The sequence below is a fragment of the Tasmannia lanceolata genome, unplaced genomic scaffold (assembly GCF_043159265.1).
Source record: "Tasmannia lanceolata isolate RefF3 unplaced genomic scaffold, GAP_Taslan_0.1 ptg000006l, whole genome shotgun sequence".
Classification (NCBI taxonomy): Eukaryota; Viridiplantae; Streptophyta; class Magnoliopsida; order Canellales; family Winteraceae; genus Tasmannia; species Tasmannia lanceolata.
In genome coordinates, this window is record NW_027518683.1 from 50450573 (window position 1) to 50473370 (window position 22798).

Sequence of the window (22798 nt, forward strand, 5' to 3'; positions counted from 1 at the left end):
TCCACTTATCTTATCTCTTAGCTACAATTTTGAAGAAATCCCAGATTCTAAAATTCCGCGTATCCCAACAGTTGATAAATGAAAAATCCAAGGAAAAAATTTCATGTCAAGCAAACCTGGCCTTAGGGATTGTTTGGATACAAGGATGAAGGATTTATAATTCAGAATTGTAAAATCCTAGATTTTAGAAGTTAAACCTGGATCTTTTAAGCGATACCTAGATATTTTAAGATGAAGCCTAGATTGTACATTTGTTGAATGTAAAAACGATGCACAAGTCTAGGTGCCTCTGTGTAAATGCAAGGCACCTCACTGTAAAGACAACGAGGCATGGTTCTGGACCACCCATCTGATACAATTATTAACTATGGAAAATCACCGGTCAGCAACAAACAACACTTAAAAAAACTTAATATTGGGAATAATGGTATAAACCTTGGGTCATTGAAGATCCACAATGTGTGCAACTCGGTTGGGCCAGGTTGAGCTTTTTCTAAAAAACGAATTGGTATCTACAGGGAACCGGGCCGATTTCAAGGTAAAAGCTGAACCTGAATTTTGAAAAATCAAACCAAGTTGCACCAGAAAAAAATGAAAATTAACCACGAGCACAGGGGTTTTCAAGCACAATGGAATACACCATCCTGTTGATAACACAAGCATTTAGGTTAAGACAGTCCAGTCGAGCAATCCTTGAAGAATTCGTACAAAATTCCTCTCACCTACTCTGTTCAAAAGGTTTCCAGATAGCAGATTTCTAGTTTGTGAAGTTCAATACCAAGATTTTAATAAAAACAGGAAGCTAGATCGTTCTAAAACTGAAGGACACGATAATTTAGTCTTGAGGACTGGAAGGAGACTCACTGCCCCTAGGTGAGCCACGGTTATCATCATCATCGTCATCATTGGCAGGGCTCCTGTCATCCCTGGGGCTTGTGCTAACGTCGTTAGGCTCAGCGCTTTGGTGCCTCCGATCGGGGCTGATTGGGCTTCTGCTATTCTCCCGGGGACTCCCGCTGTAATCCGACCCATGCTCCTTGGGTGGGGGGCTCACCCTTTCTCGTGGGCTTTCCTCATCAGGAGAGGGACTGCGCTTCCTCCCTTTGGATGTGGGCGGACTCTTCTTTGGCTTGGGACTTGGGCTGTCTCGAGGACTCCTTGATCTCCCTCTCTCGTCATGCTCGATGCGTCTCTCCTTCCTCGGAGGTGACCTGGATCGACTGGTGACAAAAACCACAGATGAAATTAATACTAAATCAAGAAAGCACAGACATTTCCACAGTAAGCAAAGAGAGTTAAATTATGAAATATTCTTATTAATATATGCAACTTTTTATCCAGCCATCCTTGGATCACTCAAATGAAATTGGCAAGCTTTAAACCTCCCATTACTTTCAAATCCGTGCAAATGGAATTGAAAAGAATTGAATTGACAATATATAAAGGGAAATAATATCAGCACAACTATGTTTTGATTTTCTTCACTAAAGCATCTTGCCTTTTAGCATTTAAAGAGCTGTCAAAAGGTTATTAAATTTCCCAAAAAACTCTCACAAGCCAATTAAACAAGAAAAGACAAGCTGGGTCTGTGCAATTATTAAATCATGGTTGTGCTGATATCATTTCCCTACATAAAACAAGCCCCTCGGAAAGCACACATACTGGTTCATACAAAAAAATACCGTAATAAAAAGACAACCACCACAGATGAAGTTAATGCTAAATCAAGAAGCAGAGACATTTCAACAGTATGCATAGAGAGTCAAATGATCAAATATTCTTATTAGTATGTACATTCTTTTATCCAGAAACTGGTTCATACACCAGAAATAACATAATGGAAATAAAAGGGTTAGCCGGTAGCTGACTTTTTCTGGTACCAACTTGTACTGTAGCTGGAGAACATCCTACCACTCATTACCCAGGATCTACCAATGTGATCAGCAACTAACATATCATATATAAAAGCTACCATGCCAAGCAAGGGGCTCATTTCCATACCAGATGTCTATACGGGTGCAATTGGGGTTGAGCTGGGTTGAGCTTTTTCTAATGGATTGGAGTCAACCCGAACCCAACCTGATTTTATGGTAAAAGCTCAACCCGAATTCAAAAAATCGACCAGCGTTGCACCCCTAGGTGTCAAACACCACTGCAGCCATGAGGCAGCAATCTCCAAAACCAAAACTCAAGACCCCATTCCACTTTCTAAAGCACAGTCAATTGGAGTATCATCATTATTTAATACAAGAAATGATATGTTTATACTGATGTTGCTGCTGGAGCTACATAGCGAGCTCTACCCCAGGGCAAACAAAAACATCTGATTTCATGTGTAGATAAGACAACCCTGTATTGACTGATAAGAAGATGGCACTAAACAAGCCTAACCAGACGAATCAGACCAAACCAAGGTTATCAATGATAAACCAGTTTGACCAAGTCCTTCAGTGGAAGCAAACCTCAAGCAAAGCATGCCTTTCCCAAACTCAATAGGTTAGAGCCTATGCATTTTTCAAACTCGATTAGGACATAACCAAACTACACTAACTTACGGTGTAAACCAACTTATCTGAGCTTTAGAACTGTGTTATAGGTCCTAGGAACAGTCCAAATTCCTAAAATCATGTTAAGAGCATAAAAATGACAATAAATATCCCTCATGGCAGGTACATGCTTTTAGAAGGCATATACAGAAATACGCTTGACAATAAACAATGGACAGTGATAAATCGACCCCCTAATATCTTAAATCAACCCCCATATCTCTCTCTCTCTCTCATCTCTCTCTCTCTCTCTCTCAGCATTGCCTTATATGGGGGTCGATTTAAGATATATGGGGGTCGATTTATCACAATGGGAAATGATATCAGCACAACCATGTTTAAAAATAATTGCACGGTCCTAGCTTTTCTTTTCTTTTCAAAATGTCTTGTAAGAGCTTGTTGGGAACTGTAATAACATTTGGATAGCTCTTTAGACAATATGCTTTAGTGCAAAACTGCAAATAACAAAGCATGGTTGTGCTGATATCATTTCCCTAAACAATTAGAATTCTTTCTTCTTCTTCTTTTTTCGAATGGCAAAAATTAGAATTGTCAAAGGAATGAAAATAAATGACATGCCAGAAAACTCAAATTTTTGCCTCTTTCAGATGAACCTCTCACTAAGATGATTCTTAAATGCTGACTCTTTTAGATTTAGCATATCCATAGTGAATCATCCATGTGTTTTGGCCCAAGGTGCCTCAAGAATTGGAATTTCTCAACTATGGAGTTCATATGGTAGGTTAGTAAGTAAGTAGCAGTTCAAGTCTGCTTCACTAGAATTAATCAAAACAAGCTCCAAAAGCAATGCTTCTGAAGATAAAATAGCTGGCTGTGCTCCACCTTGATTAGAGAAAGTAATAAGATTAACAAACCCAAACTTTCAAAAAAAAAGAAAAAACAAGATTAACAAACCTGTAACTGCGGCTTCGGCTGTAACTTCTGCTTCGGCTTCTGCCACGACGAGGAGATGGTGATCTCGAAGGTGATCGAGAGTAACTTCGTCCGCGTCTGCAACGTGATTACACCATATCCATCAAATGACCAAACCATATCTATGTATTAATATACAAACAACCTAAAGCGGATTAAAAACTGAAAATACTTGAGATTCTTCGGACTGTTCTTGCAGTTCCTTTCTATATGGCCTCTTTCTCCACAGCGATAACACTTGTTCTTCCAGTCACCAGCTTTGCAATCTCGAGCCCAGTGGCCATCAAGACCACAATTGAAGCATCGACCTGATCCCGGAGAAGGACCTCTTCCCAGATATTCTCTTGAATCACTGGAGCCACGTGGTCCCTACATCCAGACATGTTAACATTGCCATTATGTATATAAACAGAGCCAAAAAGATGTTAGAAGTCAGAAATGAAAACATGCCACTGCATAGGAAATATGAAAAAAACACAACTCCTGTCACCGAATTGTTCTTGGTTTACTGGTTCTGGGCTATGGAACACTTACAGTAGTATCAAATAGATACCAGTCCCATAAATGCATGCTTAGATTATGGCTATATCTACAACCAAAGGCTGGCATAATTAATCAAATGCCTCCTAATGCTCAAAACATTCCAAACCTTACCCCCAACACCCAACCCCATTTGCAAGGAAGTAAAAGAGTTAACCAAAAAAAAGAAAAATAAATAAAAACCATTTATCACTGTTGTCACACAATGGTTGCCAGAATAGTTACAAAAAATCAACAAAATAATAATAATAAAATAAAGAAGTCATTTCTATGTGGAATGATTACGCCAAAACTCAGAAGTAACTATTGCAAAATGGGGGTTGTTGTAGTCCACAAACAAACAAGGTAGCACTAGACGTTGTTAGTACAGTGTAACAGTGGTTGGGGCTAACAAGCATTTAAAACATGTAGAATCCTCTCGTTCCGCTATGTGCTCTTACTTGTAATATTTTAAGTTTTTTTTAATGTCAACAATCTAATTAATTGACATAAAAGGCAAGTTAAAACACCATGTAATTGTGGTTGAGGCTAAAAGGCATTTAAAACATGCAGAATCCTCTCATTCCGCTGCGTGTTCTTACTTGTGATATTTTGAGAAATTTTACATGAAAAATCTAATTAATTGACATAATAAAGCCAAATTAACACCTATGATTTGGCCGACACTTTCAATTTATTCCTGACACGTGTGGCGTGCCGTGTCTGACACGACACTCCTTTGGACACTTTAAATGTACTGCTAGGAGTGTTAGAGTTAATGTGGGCGTGTAGATAGGTTTTTGTACATTTTCAAGTGTGAAATTCTGTTTTATTATTGAATATTGTTTCTCTTTTATTATTAACTCGTCTTTTAGCTCTTCTTTAACTAATATTTGTCGTTATATCCTTCCCCGTAAACCTAAAATCCTAAACAAACTCTTATTCCAATACTATATTCATTGTATGGTCTCCCTTTCTCGTTGTATATTGGAGAGGGAAGAGAACTAGATTAGATTTATGTGTTGTTATTTGATTATCTCAAGTTTGTTTTAGATTATAATTGATTAATTTTAAAATTTATTAGTTTATTAAATAAATACCATATTTATATTTAGGGATATGTGTGGGGACCCGATCCCGTGAGGGCGGGGTGGCGAACCGCCTCTCTCTCTTGGTCTCTCGTACCCACGCGAATGGCGTGTGTTTTTTTATTGATATGAATCATCTTTTCCGTGAACTTGAAATCACTAAAGCAATCTGAATTTCACGCAAAAAAGAATGATCAGAGTCGTCACCTAGGTAAGAGACCTAGGACCCATAAGTGACACTGCAATAATTTGCGATCCCAGAAGTCTTAGATTCTTTACCTAATTACGAGAACGAAAGGTAAGACGGATTACCACCATATGCACCATTCTTGCCCGATAATCCGGTCTTCAATTCCAAAGATTAACTCATTTAAATTTCTTTTAAAAGGCTCATTTTAAACTCTCTTGATGTGCAAACTACGGGACACATATCCTAGATGATCTAATTTCGATGTGACTCCTAGATGCGTCTTTTGATTCTCTTAAATTGGTTTGATTCGATCTAGGTGAAAGTTCTCCCAGAATCTAATTTTGGGAAAAAATCCTAGATAATTTGATCAATTTAATTTAGGGTTTGAAAAATGATAAAGAAATAAACAAAATAAAACCCTACTGAAGTGTGTAGGGCCGACTCGTGCATTGAATGTCATCCCAGCATCCAAGCTGCCTACGTACCCAAGCCTCACCGGGATTAGAGTCAACGTAGTTCAGTGGCCTAAACTAAGCTATATGCCTAAGACATCTAGGACACTGATCTAGACTTGATAGACTATTTCAACAGTTTTAGAGAAATTATTTAATTTAAGTTGAGTATATTTTATTATCCTAGGACTCCATCTAAAATGTTATATGGTCCTATCTAAGTGCAAAACATCCCCTAGACTAATGCAAGTGGGCCCTATATCCTTGGTTAACTAGGCTTGTCCTATAGGGAAAAAGGGATAAAGTAATGAAACGAATCTAAGGCTCAGTTGCTATCAATAGCAATAGGCCGTGATGAGACTGGACTCCTAACTCTAGGACACCTTAAGACTTAGATATGAAAAACCTTTACCGTACGCAAAACGATACAGGTACTTTCAACTTCTGATTCTTTTCATAACAGCCAGACCTGTGCTTCTTTGAACCCTGAGTTGTCTAAGCATTGAGATTTCCTGGTGACGGTACTACGTGAGTCGGCACAAGATTATTGACAGCATTTTCAGGAGATTCCAAGTGATCATGTTTGATATCACCCAAAAAAAAAACGAACTTAAAAACTTTCTATTTTTGAAGTTATCTCATGAAAACTTTCCATTTTTAACTTTCCCCTTAAGGGTGATCCAATTTGAGGGTATTTTGGTCGCTTTTAGGTGCGTATTGGTCCAATAGGGGTATTTTGGTCCAAAAAAGTTATTTTTTCTAAAGAGAGTGGTACAACCATGTGTTGGGGTGCATCATAATTCATATGAGCTGGGCCCAATAATAAAAAATTCGAATTTGATAGGAAAGAGGGTTGATTCTTTTGAAAAAATCCAAAAAACACACCCTAAAAAGCCCATGAACTTAAAGAGCCCATGAACCAAAAAGCCCATGTGGGAACCACATGTGTGGTTCAGCCACATGGGTTAGGCGTCCAAACATGTGGTCCACATGTTGGGCATCCAAAATTTAGAGGAGATTTGATTGGATTTGGTTGCTAAAAATAAAAGAAATAGCTAATATGGTTAGGTTAGTAAAATGGCCATAACTTTTTACATACGTGTCCAAAAAATTTGCAACTTTACTTGTTGGAAAGATCTAGAAAAGATCTACAACTTTCTAGTTTACGACTTTTCTTGATACTACCCCTAAATAGGTCAAAAATGAGCTCCAACGTTGGGCAGTCATTTTTAGACGGGAATTTTTCATAAAAGGTTTGTTTCCAATAATGAGTGAGCTTCTATAATAATCTCTCTTGTGCATAATAGCATGCCTTGCTTTGCAAGTAATCCTAATTAGAAGCTAATCTAATTTAGAAAGAAAATAATAGGAAACTTACTACGTATGGCGTCCTCACATTGGAAACTACCTCTTCTTATCAAACTCTTACTTTTTCTATATAAACAACACACAACCCTAGGGGATAGAGCTTGCCAAAACGTCCAACTTGGCATCCTTCTTGGGAAAACGTCCCATCTTGATTGGGGTGTGGAGATCATCTTCCACACTTCATCGTCTTCAAAGTTTCATATTATTTCTTCCATCCTTCTTCTAAATTCAATATATTAGAGATTATTGGATTGTACTTCGGAATTTTTCCAGCGTTTATAAGGGGGTGACAAAGCGAATATCCCGGATTTATACACCCTAGAGACAAGGATCTGTGATCAGCGGTAGGTGTTCTTTTTCTTTTCAATCTTAGATTTAGAAAAGCATGTTTAAGATTGATTTTAGGGTTTATTTTCGTATATGGCCTATATGGATGAATTTTTTAATGACATTTTAGTATGTTAGAATATGAATCATAATCTTTTAAATTCCAGATTTTTACTGGAAAATTAATTTTCATCCATTAAAAATTAATTTTCTTTGATTTTCTTTCAATATCGGTTTCAAACTTGGTTTTAAAAGCAAGTTATGCAAATTTTAGAGTTTCTCTAAAACAAGTATTTTCTGAGATTAAAGTAAATTCAAAAACTTCTGGAAAACCCAATTTCCAGCCATGGTTGACTTGTTTTATTGTTTGCTTTATTTTTCAAACGGTAGCCTAGAAAAGGATTATTTCTCAACAAATAAAATAAAAAACGAATCAAATCAAGTCAAAATTAGATGAAATTTAGTTTTCAGTTGTTTTTTAATATTTTCATATCTCTCAAGGAATTTTGAAATTTTTCGAATTTATTTGATCTTATTTTAAATTATTTTAAAATTGGCTTAATTTCAATAAATATCAAATAGATTTGAAAACTCATGAAACTTTCCAGATCACGAGTTTAGACATATTTATAATTTTCTATGAAATAAAATTTCGAAAAATTTATTTTCATCATTGTTTTAAACTTGAAGCTTCGTTTTGTGTGCGGTAAGTATTTTTTACCGCCCTAATTGTATAATTGCGGGGTTGTTTCTGTTTTCTTGGTTTGTATATGTGTCTTTATACTTGAAGGTGGACCTTCTCAGTCTTCTTTTTAATGAATCCTGTTACCATTCAAAAAAAAAAGTATTTTCCATACTAAAATTAATAATTTTTGAAATTTTTCTTTACAAACCAGTAATATATATTACTGGTATGTTAGAAAAAAATTTATGAGTCTTTATGAAGTTTTGATATGATTTTCAAAATTTTCATGATAAACGGGTTTGAATTTCAAGAAAACCATGAGTTTTTATGAAGTTTTGATATGATTTTTGAATTTTTCATGATAAACGGGTTTGAATTTCAAGAAAACCATTGGTCTTTTTTATAAAAATTGAGTTTCTGGAGATATATTGATTTTCGGGATCTGAAATTTGGATGAAAAATATTATGATTCATATTTAATCTATCATAATTTTCTCATGATTTTAGAATTCATGAGAAAATTATCTCATGATTTTAGGAATATATATATTATTGACAGCATTTTCAGGGGATTCCAAGTGATCATGTTTGATATCACCAACCAAAAGAAGCGAACTTAAAAAATTAAAAAATTAAAATAGACTAAATATGAGTCATAATATTTTAGAACCCGAAAACCAATATATCTCCAGAAACTCAATTTTTATGAAAAAGACCAATGGTTTTCTTGAAATTCAAACCCGTTTATCATGAAAAATTCAAAAACCATATCAAAACTTCATAAAAACTCATGAAATTTTTTCTCTAACATACTAGTAATATATATTACTGGTTTGTAAAGAAAAATTCTAAAAATTATTAATTTTAGTATGGAAAAAACTTACCGCACACAAAACGAAGCTTCGAGTATAAAACAATGATGAAAACAAATTTTTTGAAATTTTATTTCATCAAAAATTATAAATATGTATAAACTCATTATCTGGAAAGTTTCATGAGTTTTTTTCAAATCCATTTGATATTTATTAAAATTAAGCCAATTTTAAAATAATTCAAAATAAGATCAAATAAATTCAAAAATTTCCGAAATTTCTTGAGAGATCTGGAAATATTAAAAAACAACTGGGAACTAAATTTCAACCAGTTTTGACTTGATTTGATTCGTTTTTTATTTTATTTGTCGAGAAATAACCCTTTTCTAGGTTACAGTTCGAAAAATAAAACAAAAAATAAAGCAAGTCAACTATTGCTGGAAATTGGATTTTCCAGAAATTTTTGAATTTACTTTAATCTCAGAAAATACTTGTTTTAGAGAAACTCCAAGATTTGCATGACTTGCTTTTAAAACCAAGTTTGAAACCCATATTGAAAGAAAATCAAAGAAAATTGATTTTTAATGGAGAAAAATTAATTTTCCAGTAAAAATCTCGAATTTAAAAGATTATGATTCATATTCCAACATACTAAAATTTCACTCAAAAATTCATCCATATAGCCATATACGAAAATAAACCCCAAAATCAATCATAAACATGCTTTTCTAAATCTAAGATTGAAAAGAGAAAGAACACCTACCGCTGATCGCAAATCCTTGTCTCTAGGTTGTGTAAATCCGGGATATTCGCTTTGTCACACCCTTATAAATGCTGGAAAAACCCCGAAGAACAATCATCTCTAATATATTGAATTTAGAAGAAGGATGGAAGAAATAATATGGAACTTTGAAGAAGATGAAGTGTGGAAGATGATCTCCACACCCCAATCAAGATTGGACGTTTTCCCAAGGAGGCTAAGTTGGACATTTTTGCAAGCTCTATCCCCTAGGGTTGTGTATTGTTTATATAGAAAAAGTAAGAGTTTGATAAGAAGAAGTAGTTTCCAATGTGAGGACTCCATACGTAGTAAGTTTCCTATTTTTTTCTTTCTTTCTTTCCTTTTCTGTCTAAATTAGATTAGCTTCTAATTAGGATTATTTGCAAAACAAGGCATGCTATTATGCACAAGAGATATTATTCTAGAAGCTCACTCATTATTGGAAACAAACCTTTTTATGAAAGATTCCCGTCCAAAAAAGACTGTCCAACGTTGGAGCTCATTTTTTACCTATTTAGGGGCAGAATCGGAAAAAGTCATAAACTAGAAAGTTGATCTTTTCAAGATCTTTCCAACAAAAAAATTGCAAATTTTTTGGACAAGTATGTGAAAAATTATGGTTATTTTACTAACCTGGCCATATTAGCCATTTCTTTTATTTTTAGCAACCAAATCCAATCAAATCTCCTCCAAATTCTGGACGCCCAACATGTGTGAACCACATGTTTGGACGCCCAACCCATGTGGCCGAACCACACATGTGGTTCCCACATGGGCTTTAGTCCGTGGGTTTTTTGGTTTATGGGCTCTTTAGGTTAATGGGTTTTTTATGATGTATTTTATGGACTTTTTCAAAAGAATCAACCCTCTTTCCAATCAAATTCGAATTTTTTATTATTGGGCCCAGCCCATATGACATTATGGTGCACCCCCCCACATGGTTGAACCACCCTCTTTAGAAAAAACAACTTTTTGGACCAAAATACTCCTATTTGACCAATACGCAGCTAAAAGCGACCAAAATACCCTCATATTGGATCACCCGTAAAGGGAAAGTTAAAAATGGAAAGTTTTCATGGGAAAACTTCAAAAATAGAAAGTTTTTAAGTTCGCTTCTTTTGGTGGGTGTTATCAGACATGATCACTTGGAATCCCTTGAAATGCCCAAAATGCCTTCGACACACAAAATTTCCAAAACAAGTAAAACCCCTGAGAAATTTTATATTTAGCAGGTTTTTCAAAATATATGAAATAACTCAAGATTTAACAGACACAACCCGGGGGTCAAATGAGACACACTGGAAATGACCAAATTACCCCTGTGGTGCAAAAATGGGTGAAATTATGAAAAATCATTAGAAATTCCAAAAATAGCAGGTTTCTTAAAACACTTGAAATCGGTCATAATTTCTTAGACATACGTTCGAGATAATCTAAGACACATGGGAAATGACCAAAATACCCCTGAGTTACAAAAATAGATTTAACGTTGAAAAACTCCAAAAATAGCAGGTTTTCCCACTTGATTAGAAACTTGAATTATCATCTTCCGGTAATCAATGAAACCCCATAGAGACATTCGGGATTGCAAATGTACTTTAAGACACCTAAAATGAGGTGAAATTTACCTTAAAATGCAAGAATGCCCAACCTAATGCAGATGACTGACACAGACTAAACAAACATTTCGCTTTTTAAAGCGTAGCAAAATGGAGGTGTCTACAGATGCACCTCTTTGGTAGAGATGACGTAGTCATCGAATACCAAAGCAAAAATGATAAAGCCATTTTGCGTAGCTTTAATCAACTAAAGATTCACTATACATAATGCAACCTAAATACAAACATATACTACCTAATGCAAGACCTTAAACGAAGTCCTAAAATTGGAATGTAATAAAAAATCATTTATTCTTAATACCATGAGCTGGTAGTTCAGAATAATGGAGAACTGAATTCAATCTAATAGCGGAAATCACGCAACTTAGAATAAAAAATAATCATGATGCAGCGCCGTTTACAAACGGGCACTGAAAAAATGAGATTTCACTTTTGAATGGATTCAAAGAGAATGAGACACCGTAGTTGTACGGGCTCAAATGGAATAAGAGATCATAGCCATATGGACTCGAAGAGAATGAGACACCATAGTTGCACGGGCTCAAAGGGAATGGGACACCGTAGTCATACGAGCCCAAAGGGAATGGGACACTGTAGTCATACAGGCCCAAAAGGATAAGAGACCATAGTCGTATGGACTCGAAAAGAATGAGACACCGTAGTTGTACGGGCTCAAAGAAAATGGGACATCGTAGTCATACGGGCCCAAAGGGAATGGGACACTGTAGTCATACAGGCCCAAAAGGATAAGAGACCATAGTCGTATAGACTCGAAGAAAATGAGACCGTAGTTGTACGGGCTCAAAGAAAATGGGACACCGTAGTCATACGGACCCAAAGAGGATAAGAGACCATTCCCAAATGGACTCGGAGAGAATGAGACACCGTAGTTGTACGGGCCCAAAGGGGATGTGACTGTAGTCATACAGGCCCAAAAAGATAAGAGACCATAGTCGTAAGGACTCGAAGAGAATGAGACACCGTAGTTGTACGGGCTCAAAGGAAATGGGGCACCATAATCATACAGGCCCAAAGGGAATGGGACACTGTAGTCATAGGCCCAAAAGGATAAGAAACCATAGTCGTATGAACTCGAAGAGAATGAGACACCGTAGTTATACGGGCTCAAAGGAAATTGGACAGCGTAGTCATACGGGCCCAAAAGGATATGGGACATAGTAGTCAGACAGGCCCAAAAGGATATGAGACCATAGTCGTATGGACTCGAAGAGAATGAGACATCGTAATTGTACGGGCTCAAAGGAAATGGGACACCGTAGTCATACGGGCCCAAAGAGGATGGGACACTGTAGTCAAAAAATGAGACACCGTTCCCAAACGGGCTCAAGGAAGGTAAGAGATCATTCCCAAATGGACTCGGAAAATGAGGCACCGTTCCCAAACGGGCTCATTTTAGGATCTAGCGTCCCCATCGCAAAAGGCATTTCGCGATGATCTGTTGCATGTTAGAGCAGCCACACAGGCACACTTTTCAGCAGATTTTCTCTTCATTCACCAGGGTGGCAACTGCCCTTCGAGAGGAATATAAATGTTTGAAAGTGAATGTCATGTAAATATTTATTGAGAGCAGAATATTTGACTATTCCCCAGCAACATCAAAACCAATCTTCTCCAAACATGTCACTCCTAAGTTGTACAGATGCCCTTCCATGATATCAACAGCAGTATCTTCAAATTTTCTGCTCAATATGATTCTACTTGCATTCAGTTTTCACCAATTACAGATGGAACACAAAGTCACATTAGAAATGTCAGCACCGCATAGGGAGGAAAAATTATGGTTATGAAACTCTCCGAGAAACCAGGATCCTTACAAGAACATTTTTTTTTTGTAGGGGCCGTTTGGATACGCGGATTTTAGAATCTTGGATTTCCTCAAAATCGTGGATGGGAGACGAGAGGAGGAGACCGCCGGTCGTTTTCTGATTTTTCGCCCTTCTTTTTGTCGAGCAAGAGAGGAGGAGATCGCCCCTGTTTCCAGATTTTAGAAATCTCAGGATGGGGGTGAGTTTCTAAAACCTAGATTTCTTAAACCCTTGATTTGCAGCCTACTTCCCCCACATCTGCAACCTACTTCCATTGTAAAATCCAGAATTTTACACTGCTTTCAAACTAAAACCTGGATTCTGAAATCCACATATCCAAACAGAGGAGTAGTGTTTTTGTGTAGAGATCTTGCGAGGTATGCACAGTTGCCTAGCCATTTTTTGCACATACAAAATACAAATACGACACTTCATTGTTTGCTAAACATATTTATATTCTCCTGTGATTTTTTGCACATAAAATACTTATACGAGACTCATTGTTTGCTAAACATATTCATATTCTCCATCTCATTAACATACCTGTGACACTACATATAACTCTTAACCAGACCAGTCTTGACAAAAAGAAAGTAATAACTTTACAGTCTACTAATCACAATATTGTAGAAAAGAAAACAAAAAGCAAATACAGAGCAATATACACAGAATAAGAAACTAACCCCCTTCGCAAATTCCACGATAAGACAGCTTCCATCGAATTCTCGACCATTTAAGCTGTATCTTGCATCGTCCGCATCTCGAGGATCACTGAATTCCTATATAAACAGTCCCAATAACAAGAAAAAGCACGGAAGTGGCTCATGTCTGAACAATAAAATGGGGACACACCCCTATAGAGGAGACTGAATAACAAAAATATTAATCATCACACTAAGACAGGAAAAAGAAAGTAGAGGTACTAAAGTGAGTGCAGATGTACATACAATAAAGGCGAAATCGTGCTTCAAATCCACATCTCGTACTCTGCGGAAACGTTTTTCACAAACAGTAAGGCCATCATGACTTAAGTACCGAAGGGTTTGATACTTCGCCCCTCAGAAGATGAACTAAACACCACTTTGTCATTGTTGCCATTTCCATAAAAACACGCAATAATTACAGAAAGAATCGCCATAAGTCTCCTATAAACTCTGCAAGAATAGCCACCAATTCCACCAAGGGCACCCTCTCACCATAGACCTCCAGGTTAGGCAAAAGCCCAGAAACCTTCAACAACATCATTCAAGTTAAAACACGCGACACCTGGAGTTGCAGCCTTCTCACACATAGCATAAAGAAAAGAAAACATATATTCCAAGCACAGAAATTAGGCTTGGCAAAGGTCTAAATGTCCCCTAACACCTAAGCGAGAGACACATCCTACCCACACCGAATGACTACAAATCAAACTTAAGGCCATCACCAACTCCATCACAGACACAGAGAATCACCCAATGCAAAGGAAGCAATTGGCTGTGACCAAAGAAAATGTGCTCGCTGGCTGACATCAATCAACCAAACTCATACGAAGCTGTGCAAATTAATGCAAGGCTACAATACACACACATGTTTTAAAAGTACATATTGAGGAGTGAAGACTGCATCAAATGACGCGTTGAAAAGAAGAGATAGAGGCCAAAAAAATAAGGCATTTGTTGAATACATTTGTTCTGAGTTGAAAGGATGATATCACAAGCATAACACTACCACGAAAGACATTAAGAATCATCGTAGTATTCTTATTTATTATGAAACCAATCCAACAAGTTTACAAAAGTGTTGTATTACCTTCCATATCTGCTGAAAAGATTGTCCAGATCCCGTGAACGCGTACGAGAAGACAATCGCCCAACATAAAGGCGCGTACTACCATAGCGATCTTCATACCGAGGCATTTTTGCACTGCAAAAATAAAAAGACTAATATAAGTGAATGCCATAATCCCCACAAGATTGCTTTGGAATGCATTAACTAGAACTAACAACAGAAATGTACAAACATAAATATTGCTTTGGATTTTAATCAAGACGATTGCATGAATGAAACAAATGAAAACTTTCGTTGATTTGAAACAAGAAAAATGCAAACATTGATGGACAAGGATAAATGTAACCAAACCATATGGCATGATTATGTAATGTTGAAAACATTTTTAGCGTGGTGTGGGGTAATCTGAGACTACCACAGATCAAGTCATAACAAGCAGAGAACCTTCAATCAGCATATATTAATTCAGATCACTGACAAAAGGCATGAGGAGATGGCATGCTTAATAAAGACTCGAGGAAGAACACCGGTAAGTAACCATTCAAAAAAAAAAAAAAAAAAAAAAAAACACCGGTAATTTACTAAATACACTTTCATAATTATGAGAAGATGGCATGCTTAATAAAGACTCATGACAGAACACCAGTAAGTTACTAAATACACTTTTGATAATTACAAGATAATTACAAGATGGCATGCTTAACAAAGACTCTTCGAACAGCTTTTCATGCATCTAAACTGAATACAACAATCTGAAAGGGGTTCACGTGCGCCAAAATACTAAAGGAATTGTACCACCATAGTTATGGTTATCATAGAAGTCACAAGACAGACTTGTTAGACCTTCTTGTCAACCATGCACAGAACCCAACAAGACCAAAAAATGACATAAAGCTAGTTGTGTGCTCTTGTCCAACTGCCTAGGACACTAGAGTAAGACACTTTAATGCTTTTTTTCAAAACTTCACGGATAGAAAACATATCCTAGTGGAACAAGTAATTATGATATTTTTCTTTTTTTAATTTCCCCGAGGCTTTTTTTTATTCTGTTCATATCACAGCTTTTCTCCTTTTTACAAATCACAATTTATATTTTGTTGACATGTGATAGATATTGGTGTGTCAGAACCCTTGGACACCAGGGACATGACCCAGATGTCAATGTAGCAATAGCCACATATTACCTTTCCGGAGAGGGTAATACTGTGCTTGATAATTCGCTTCAAGCAATCTATAATTCTATGCATCTCAAAGACGCTCGATTATTTTTTTATCATAATAATAATATAAACAAATTATTCTTTTGTGCATATCCTAACTTATCTCTTTAGCTAAACACTCCAAAAAAATGGGGTAATAAACAAGAAAAATAAAATTCTTATTAATGACATGTCCAATACCATGCAGGTATATCATCAAGCACCAAATAGCATCATAGCTGTCAAAGACAGCTAGTGAAAAAGCAACATCCCTTGGCAACAAAGGCCCTAGACAATTACCATGTTCAAGGATTTATAAAGCTTTTACCCATGGCTAAGGCAACCGCATCCACTAACTTAATTTTCTTACCCCATTGCCTAATTTTTAATAGGTAGGGGATTTTTTTTTCTTATCTCTCGATTTTACTTCCTTCTTTTCCTTCTCTCAACCTATCTTCCCTTTTCCCTTCTGTCTTCTTTTGCTCTTTGTTTCTGAGAGAGTGAAGAATCATGGGTTTTGAAACAACATGTGCATTTTGGGAGCCATGCTAACTTACAAGAATTTGTAACCAATATTTGCCAATTTGAAACTTAAGTTGAATTCTTTAATTCACTCAAAGATTTTGGGTTAAAGAAATGGGTAATTAAAAGAAAAAATTTTACCATATTTTATCATAAAATAAGGTAAAACAAACATGGTTTGTCATAATTTCTAAAGGGCAAAGAAATTATTTGTTTATAAAAAAAATGTCCCCAAAACCAAAAATAATAACGATGGTACTACCCAGATGCCAACCAGATAGCTAGGTGACACAAGGGAAAAAAATTTAGTTAAAAGGAGTCATTCACCTAAAACCCCTCAGCTAATATATACATAATGCCAGATATTATTTTTATCGAACATATACCATATCAAAAGAAAGCGATGGAAAATGAAGGACTTATTCATATTATTCACAGTGTCTGATTTTATAGTTTATGCTACTTATTTAAGAATACTAAACAATTACATGGACTGGTAGTGATACTCTGTCTACCACTTTCAGTATCTATACTTTTGGAGGCAAGAAACAAACAAAAATTAAATAGTCCACATGAAATATTCTAGGTATCAAGCCATGCCAAAGAGGCAAAGAGTACAGACAGGTAGTCAATAAATGCATGTCGTGTGAATCACGTAAACTATCCTCAATGTGAATAGAAGCTTAAATTTTTTTTCCTTGTATTTGCATTCCTCCTAATAAGATCTACATATTTCCTATACAAAACAGCATTAAATTTCAAGCTTCTTTATTGTCATAAGTTCCAAATGGACTGCAAAGAGGATCAAAGCAAAATCAGTTAAACTTATGCAAAAAGGTAATTAAATAGAGCAGTTGGATAATCAAGTACACGAATACGGCCACAGAAAGCATTCTAACCAGATCAGCAAACAGGACTAGCAAAAATACTCTTACCGAGACCGACCAGAATCCAATCCGAACCTCAGTTCACCGAAAACCAAGGCACAACTGCAAGTAATACAGAAAACAAGAAGATCCACTTCAACCATCATATGTACCGTCTAAAGCTAATATAGCAACCAAATAGTCCAGCCAAATAAATCCAATATAGCAATCAAATAAATCTAAAGTAGCATAGAGATGACTCTCCCTTCTCAACCCCATAGCCCAGCTAGATCCTAGAGAAAATAACTTCTCAGATGTCCCAAAGCTCACAATTTTATGCTTAAATAGAAAATGAAAAACCCCAGCTGAAGATGAGAAATTGTAACTACCATAAGCATCCAAAAAATTAACCAGTGGATTACCCAAAAAAAAAAGAAAAAAAAAACATTAGAACATAACGAAATTTGGGAGAAAAAAGGTGAAATTCTCATGGATCAAAACCCCTCATTCAAGTATCGTGATTCTGTAACTCTAACTTGCCGTTTGGATACAAGGATTTTATAATTCAGGATTTTAAAATCCTCTATTTTACATGCTAAACCTGGATTTTATAAGCTAAAACCTGGATTGTACATTTTCAGGATTGTTCAATCCACGTTTTAGCTTATAAAATTCCGATTTTAGCTGATAAAATCTAAGTTTTAAATTTAGAAATCTAGGATTTCATAATCCTTGTATCCAAATGCCCCCTAAATCACCAAACAAGAAAAAATGAATCCCCCATACAGATTTTACGGAGTACACAAAATAATGCCAAGAAAAAAACAACAATTTCCAAAAAAAAAAAAACAATAATTAAAGAAACGAACCTGATTCTTAACACAGAAATTCTATCGACCTATGAGCTGAAGAACAATAACAACACCTACGCGAAGAAATAAAAAAACAGATCAATAAAAATTAAATTCAACTAAAAGCAGTAAAATCAAAGATCTCGCTTCAAACAGGCATAAATAGGGAAATAAGTACAGAAAATCCACCAATTTCCGAATTTTCTAATCCAAGAACTACCAGAACGATAGATTTACAGTGACATCAACAAAAAACAGATCAAGGCATCCAAATAAATCCATTCCAAAATCACGAAAAAACAGATCATATCACCTAGAAATCCAACTCAATCCAAATCATAGCATACCTGAAACGCGTGCACCGACAAAACCCTAGGCTCTTTTTCTTCTCCTTTGGGTGCTACTTTTTCTTTCTTACTTAACATAAATAGAGCGATGTTGATATGGTTGGACGGTCAAGATGTATTTTACAGAATTCGACGGTGTACAGAAAACGGTTCACACGTAACAACAAAAACAATACATATTATTTGATGTTATGGTGGGGCGTGATTGGAATGAGTTTTGGGGCATACGAGATCTAAAGCAAGGCCCCTCAAATGAACGGTTTGGATCAATAGGTGCACTACAACTTTTCCATATAGAAGCTACGTTCACTTGGTCGCTACTAAAAAAAGAAAAGTAATTAACTTCATATTTCCTTTTGAACGGATGTTTGGTTGTCACCGGTGTGTCCAAACGGAATATAGGGAAATGCTAATTCAAAGTCACTTTTATGCTCTCATCTTAAAGACACTTATAGGCCGTTTGGATACGCGGATTTTAGAATCTTTGATTGGATTTCCACAAAATTGTAGCTGTCACTTTTTGACTTCTAACCCTTCTCTCCGACAGCAAGAGACCAGGAGATCGTCTCTTGTTTCCAAGTTTTAGAAATCTCAAGATGGGGGAGAGATTTCTAAAACCTGGATTTCTTACTTAAGAACCAAGAAACGCTGTCAGGATAGCATACAGTAGCTTGATCATGAACCCTCTTTTACACTGTTTTCAAATCAAAACCTGGATTCTAAAATCTACATATCCAAACAACCTGGTGCGTTCTTTTGCATGGGATGGTCATTCTGAATGTGGCGGACATTATGTCCTTAGTCGAGAGTCACTTTCTTGGGACTTTCTAGGGACCATCGCATAAGGCATTTTGCAAACCGGCTATTGCATGACAGAGCTGCCACCTCAGAATAATTAAATGAATAAGACAAAATCTGTTGAAAAGTGAGCTATTTGGCTGCTCTCTCGTGCAACAGCCGGTCTGCTAAATGCCTTATGTAATGGTTGTTGGATATTTTTAAAATATTTTATTTTATAAAATTGAGTTTTTTTTCTTTTAAGGAGACATTTGTTTTTGTGAAATAGTATTTCCATTCAAAAGAAACTTGTTGTGAAAAGGTGTTATTTTAAACAAAAGGTTATTTTTCAATTGAAGGGTGCCTCAATGTCTTTTCATCTTCTATAAAAGAAGGCTTGGGATCTCATTTTATAGAAGACTTTCTCCTCTCTTACTTCTCTATATTTTTCTTATTTTTTCTAGGGCACGCTGGTTGCTTTTAACTTGGGGTGAAGCCCTTGTTCTTAGCATAGGCATTGTATCCTCAGGACTTATTTTCATGGTAGCCACCTGCATAAGGCGGGAAATTTAAGTCTTTAAGAGAAAGCTTTGGCTTGCCTTGCGTACTTTCCTTTCTCTTCAAAACATCTTTCAAATTTTCTCTATGTTTCTTGCTTTGATCATTTACATCTCCACCATTTGTTCATCCACAATAGCAATTTGTCCCAACAATTTAAAGACTTTAATCCTTCCCTATATGGTGGGTATGACCGTGAGTACCGGCAGAAAGAAGAGATCATCATGCTTAATCAAGTAGGCGATTAGCGAGATCAAATTGGCTTCGAGATTCAACACGATGAATCAATCAGTAAGTGTAAGTGAATGATGAACCTTTTTGTAAGAATTATAGAGGTATGCATTCATCTTTCAAATAGTTCATTTTCCGAACAGAAAAAAATAGGTCATCATTCTCCTTGGGCTTTCGTAGAAAAAGTGAAAAGTTAGGGCAATGTTTTACAAGGCCCAATAACTTTGAAATACCATTTGATATATGACGAAACATTTTCTGCACGATACCTCAGATAAGTTATCAGAACAAGAGCTCAAAAAATCATGTGGGCCCACATTGTTTGGATGATCCAAAGCATTCATTTGATAGGCCCTTACATAGATAGGGTGTGCCCAAAAAATCAACTCCATAGGATCATCCTAACCCTTCGATTTTTGGAGGTTAAAATGGACAGATTTGTAGAGGTTTATACCCATCCACTTTAACCTCCACAAATTGAAGGGTTAGGATAATTCTGTGGAGCAGATTTTTTGTGCACACTCTATCTATCTTTGGACTATCCAAATGAATGCTTTGGATCATCAAAACAATGTGGGCCCATATGTTTTTTTGAGCTCTTGCTCAAATAACTTATCTGAGGTATCGTGCAGAAAACGTTTCCCCTTGATATATATATATACACTACAATATAGCGGGAGGAAAAAGAAATTTCTTTTCTTTTTATCTGAGATTTACACATCAGCATAACTCTTTTACCATTTACCCTTTGTTGCTATCTAACATCTACATCTGTGAGAAATTATTTGAGGGTAAAATCGTTATTTGAGGGTAAAATCGTCAATATATTCCTGATATTTTACGTCTCTATTAGATGTCTATGCTTTTCTCACAATTTCTTTGTCTTATTCATACGAAAAGTACCGACACGGGTACCTGTCTATGCCAATTATGGAAAAAACTACCAAGAAGAGGTATAAACATATGACAATGACGACAAAACTACTTGATATTTCGCATTTCAGACAACTTGCAAAATATTGACAGATTCCGGGCACCTAAAAAGGAACAACAATTATGGAAACCTCTATCGATTGGAGGGCTAGGATCAGCCTATGGAAACCTCTATCGATTGGAGGGCTAGGATCAGCCTATGGAAATGATTTTACGGGCACAACCGATTGATGTTGTGTTCCATCACATGGACGGTTTGGATCAACCTATAACCCTCTATAGATCGGAGGATTAGGATCAACCTATGAAAATTCTTTTTGAGGCACAACCTATTTAGGCAGTAGCCCATCTAATGGACGGTTTGGATCATCCTATGGTACGGGCCATCCCTTACATTTTAATAAAGTGAGGAGTGCGATCATAAAAATACGGTGAGTAGTGCCATTATAAAATATGGTACTGAGGACATTAGCACTACATATAATTTGAAACAATTGTTGTTACTTGGATGTTCCTACGCTATTCAAGAAATACAAAATGATTTATGCCTTTGTTTGGATTGCCACAGTCAGGCAATGGAACCAGTATGTGATTCCGTGCCATTATCAAAATATGGTAGTGAGCATGGTTTAAAATTTCGGTTTCGGTACCAGTTTCGGACCACACTATATATAATTTGAAACCATCGTTGTTACTTGGAAGTTCCAACGCTATTCAAGAAATACAAAATGATTTATGCCTTTGTTTGGTTTGCCACAGTCAGGAAATAGAACCAGTATGTGATTCCATGCCATTATCAAAATATGGTAGTGAGCATGGTTTAAAATTTCAGTTTCGGTATCGGTTTCGGACCACTGAAATTTTGAAATTTCGGTCGAAATCTGGTACCACAAAGAAAAGAATATTTTATTGGATATAAAATTTCGGCCGAAACTTTTTTTTGACCTATTTTAACAAAGGCTCCCATTCAACCCACATATTTTCAATCATAACCCCTCATTTATGCTTTTTAACAAAGGCACCCATTAAAGCCACATAATTTAATTCCTACCCCCTTCCTTTATGCTTTTTTTAATTATGGAAACCTCTATAGATTGGAGGGCTAGGATTAGCCTATGGAAATGATTTTATGAGCACAACCTATTGATGTTGTGTTCAATCATATGGACGGTTTGGATCAACCTATGATGTGGTCCGTACAGTTCTTTGTCGGCACGTGCATCGCACGGGGTTTTTTACTAGTATACTATATAGCAGAAGAGAAAATGAGAGAATTATTTGAATTTCTCCCAAAATTCTATGAGAATTACACATCACTTTTTTGACTTTTTTTTTAACAAAGGCACCCATTCAATCTACATATTTTCAATCCTACCCCCTCATTTATGCTTTTTAACAAAGGCACCCATTAAAGCCACATAATTTCAATCTTACCCCCCCTCCTTTATGCTTTTTTAATTATGGAAACCTCTATAGATTGGAGGGCTAGGATCAGCCTATGGAAATGATTTTACGGGCAAAACCTATTGATGTTGTGTTCCATCACATGGAAGGTTTGGATCAACCTATGATGTGGTCCGTACAGTTCTTTGTCGGAC

General features: G+C 36.2%; 1 protein-coding gene across 2 annotated transcripts; it reads right to left on the reverse strand.

The window, feature by feature from the left end:
• Positions 1-617: 617 nt before the first annotated feature.
• Positions 618-18801, reverse strand: LOC143880491 (serine/arginine-rich splicing factor RS2Z32-like). 2 transcript variants are annotated; one of them, XM_077383538.1, is made up of 9 exons: positions 18702-18801; positions 18373-18428; positions 17573-17626; positions 14938-15051; positions 14094-14133; positions 13830-13925; positions 3652-3848; positions 3462-3557; positions 618-1220 (listed from the first exon to the last, which is right to left on the reverse strand). In XM_077383538.1, exons 4-9 carry the CDS (start codon positions 15042-15044, stop codon positions 836-838), a joined length of 921 nt encoding a protein of 306 aa, XP_077239653.1. In that variant the 5' UTR covers positions 15045-15051; positions 17573-17626; positions 18373-18428; positions 18702-18801; the 3' UTR covers positions 618-835. The 2 variants fall into 2 exon arrangements, with proteins under 2 accessions (XP_077239653.1, XP_077239654.1); XM_077383539.1 differs by having other exon boundaries at positions 17537-17626.
• Positions 18802-22798: the final 3997 nt, after the last annotated feature.

Coding starts and splice junctions, on each gene's coding strand:
- LOC143880491 (XM_077383538.1), bottom strand. CDS start 15,044: ATGCCTCGGTATGAAGATCGCTATGGTAGTACGCGCCTTTATGTTGGG. Junction 3,849..13,829: donor TCGTGGAATTTGCGAAGGGG/GTTAGTTTCTTA, acceptor GTCTGGATGTAG/GGACCACGTGGCTCCAGTGA. Junction 1,221..3,461: donor AGCCGAAGCCGCAGTTACAG/GTTTGTTAATCT, acceptor TTTTGTCACCAG/TCGATCCAGGTCACCTCCGA.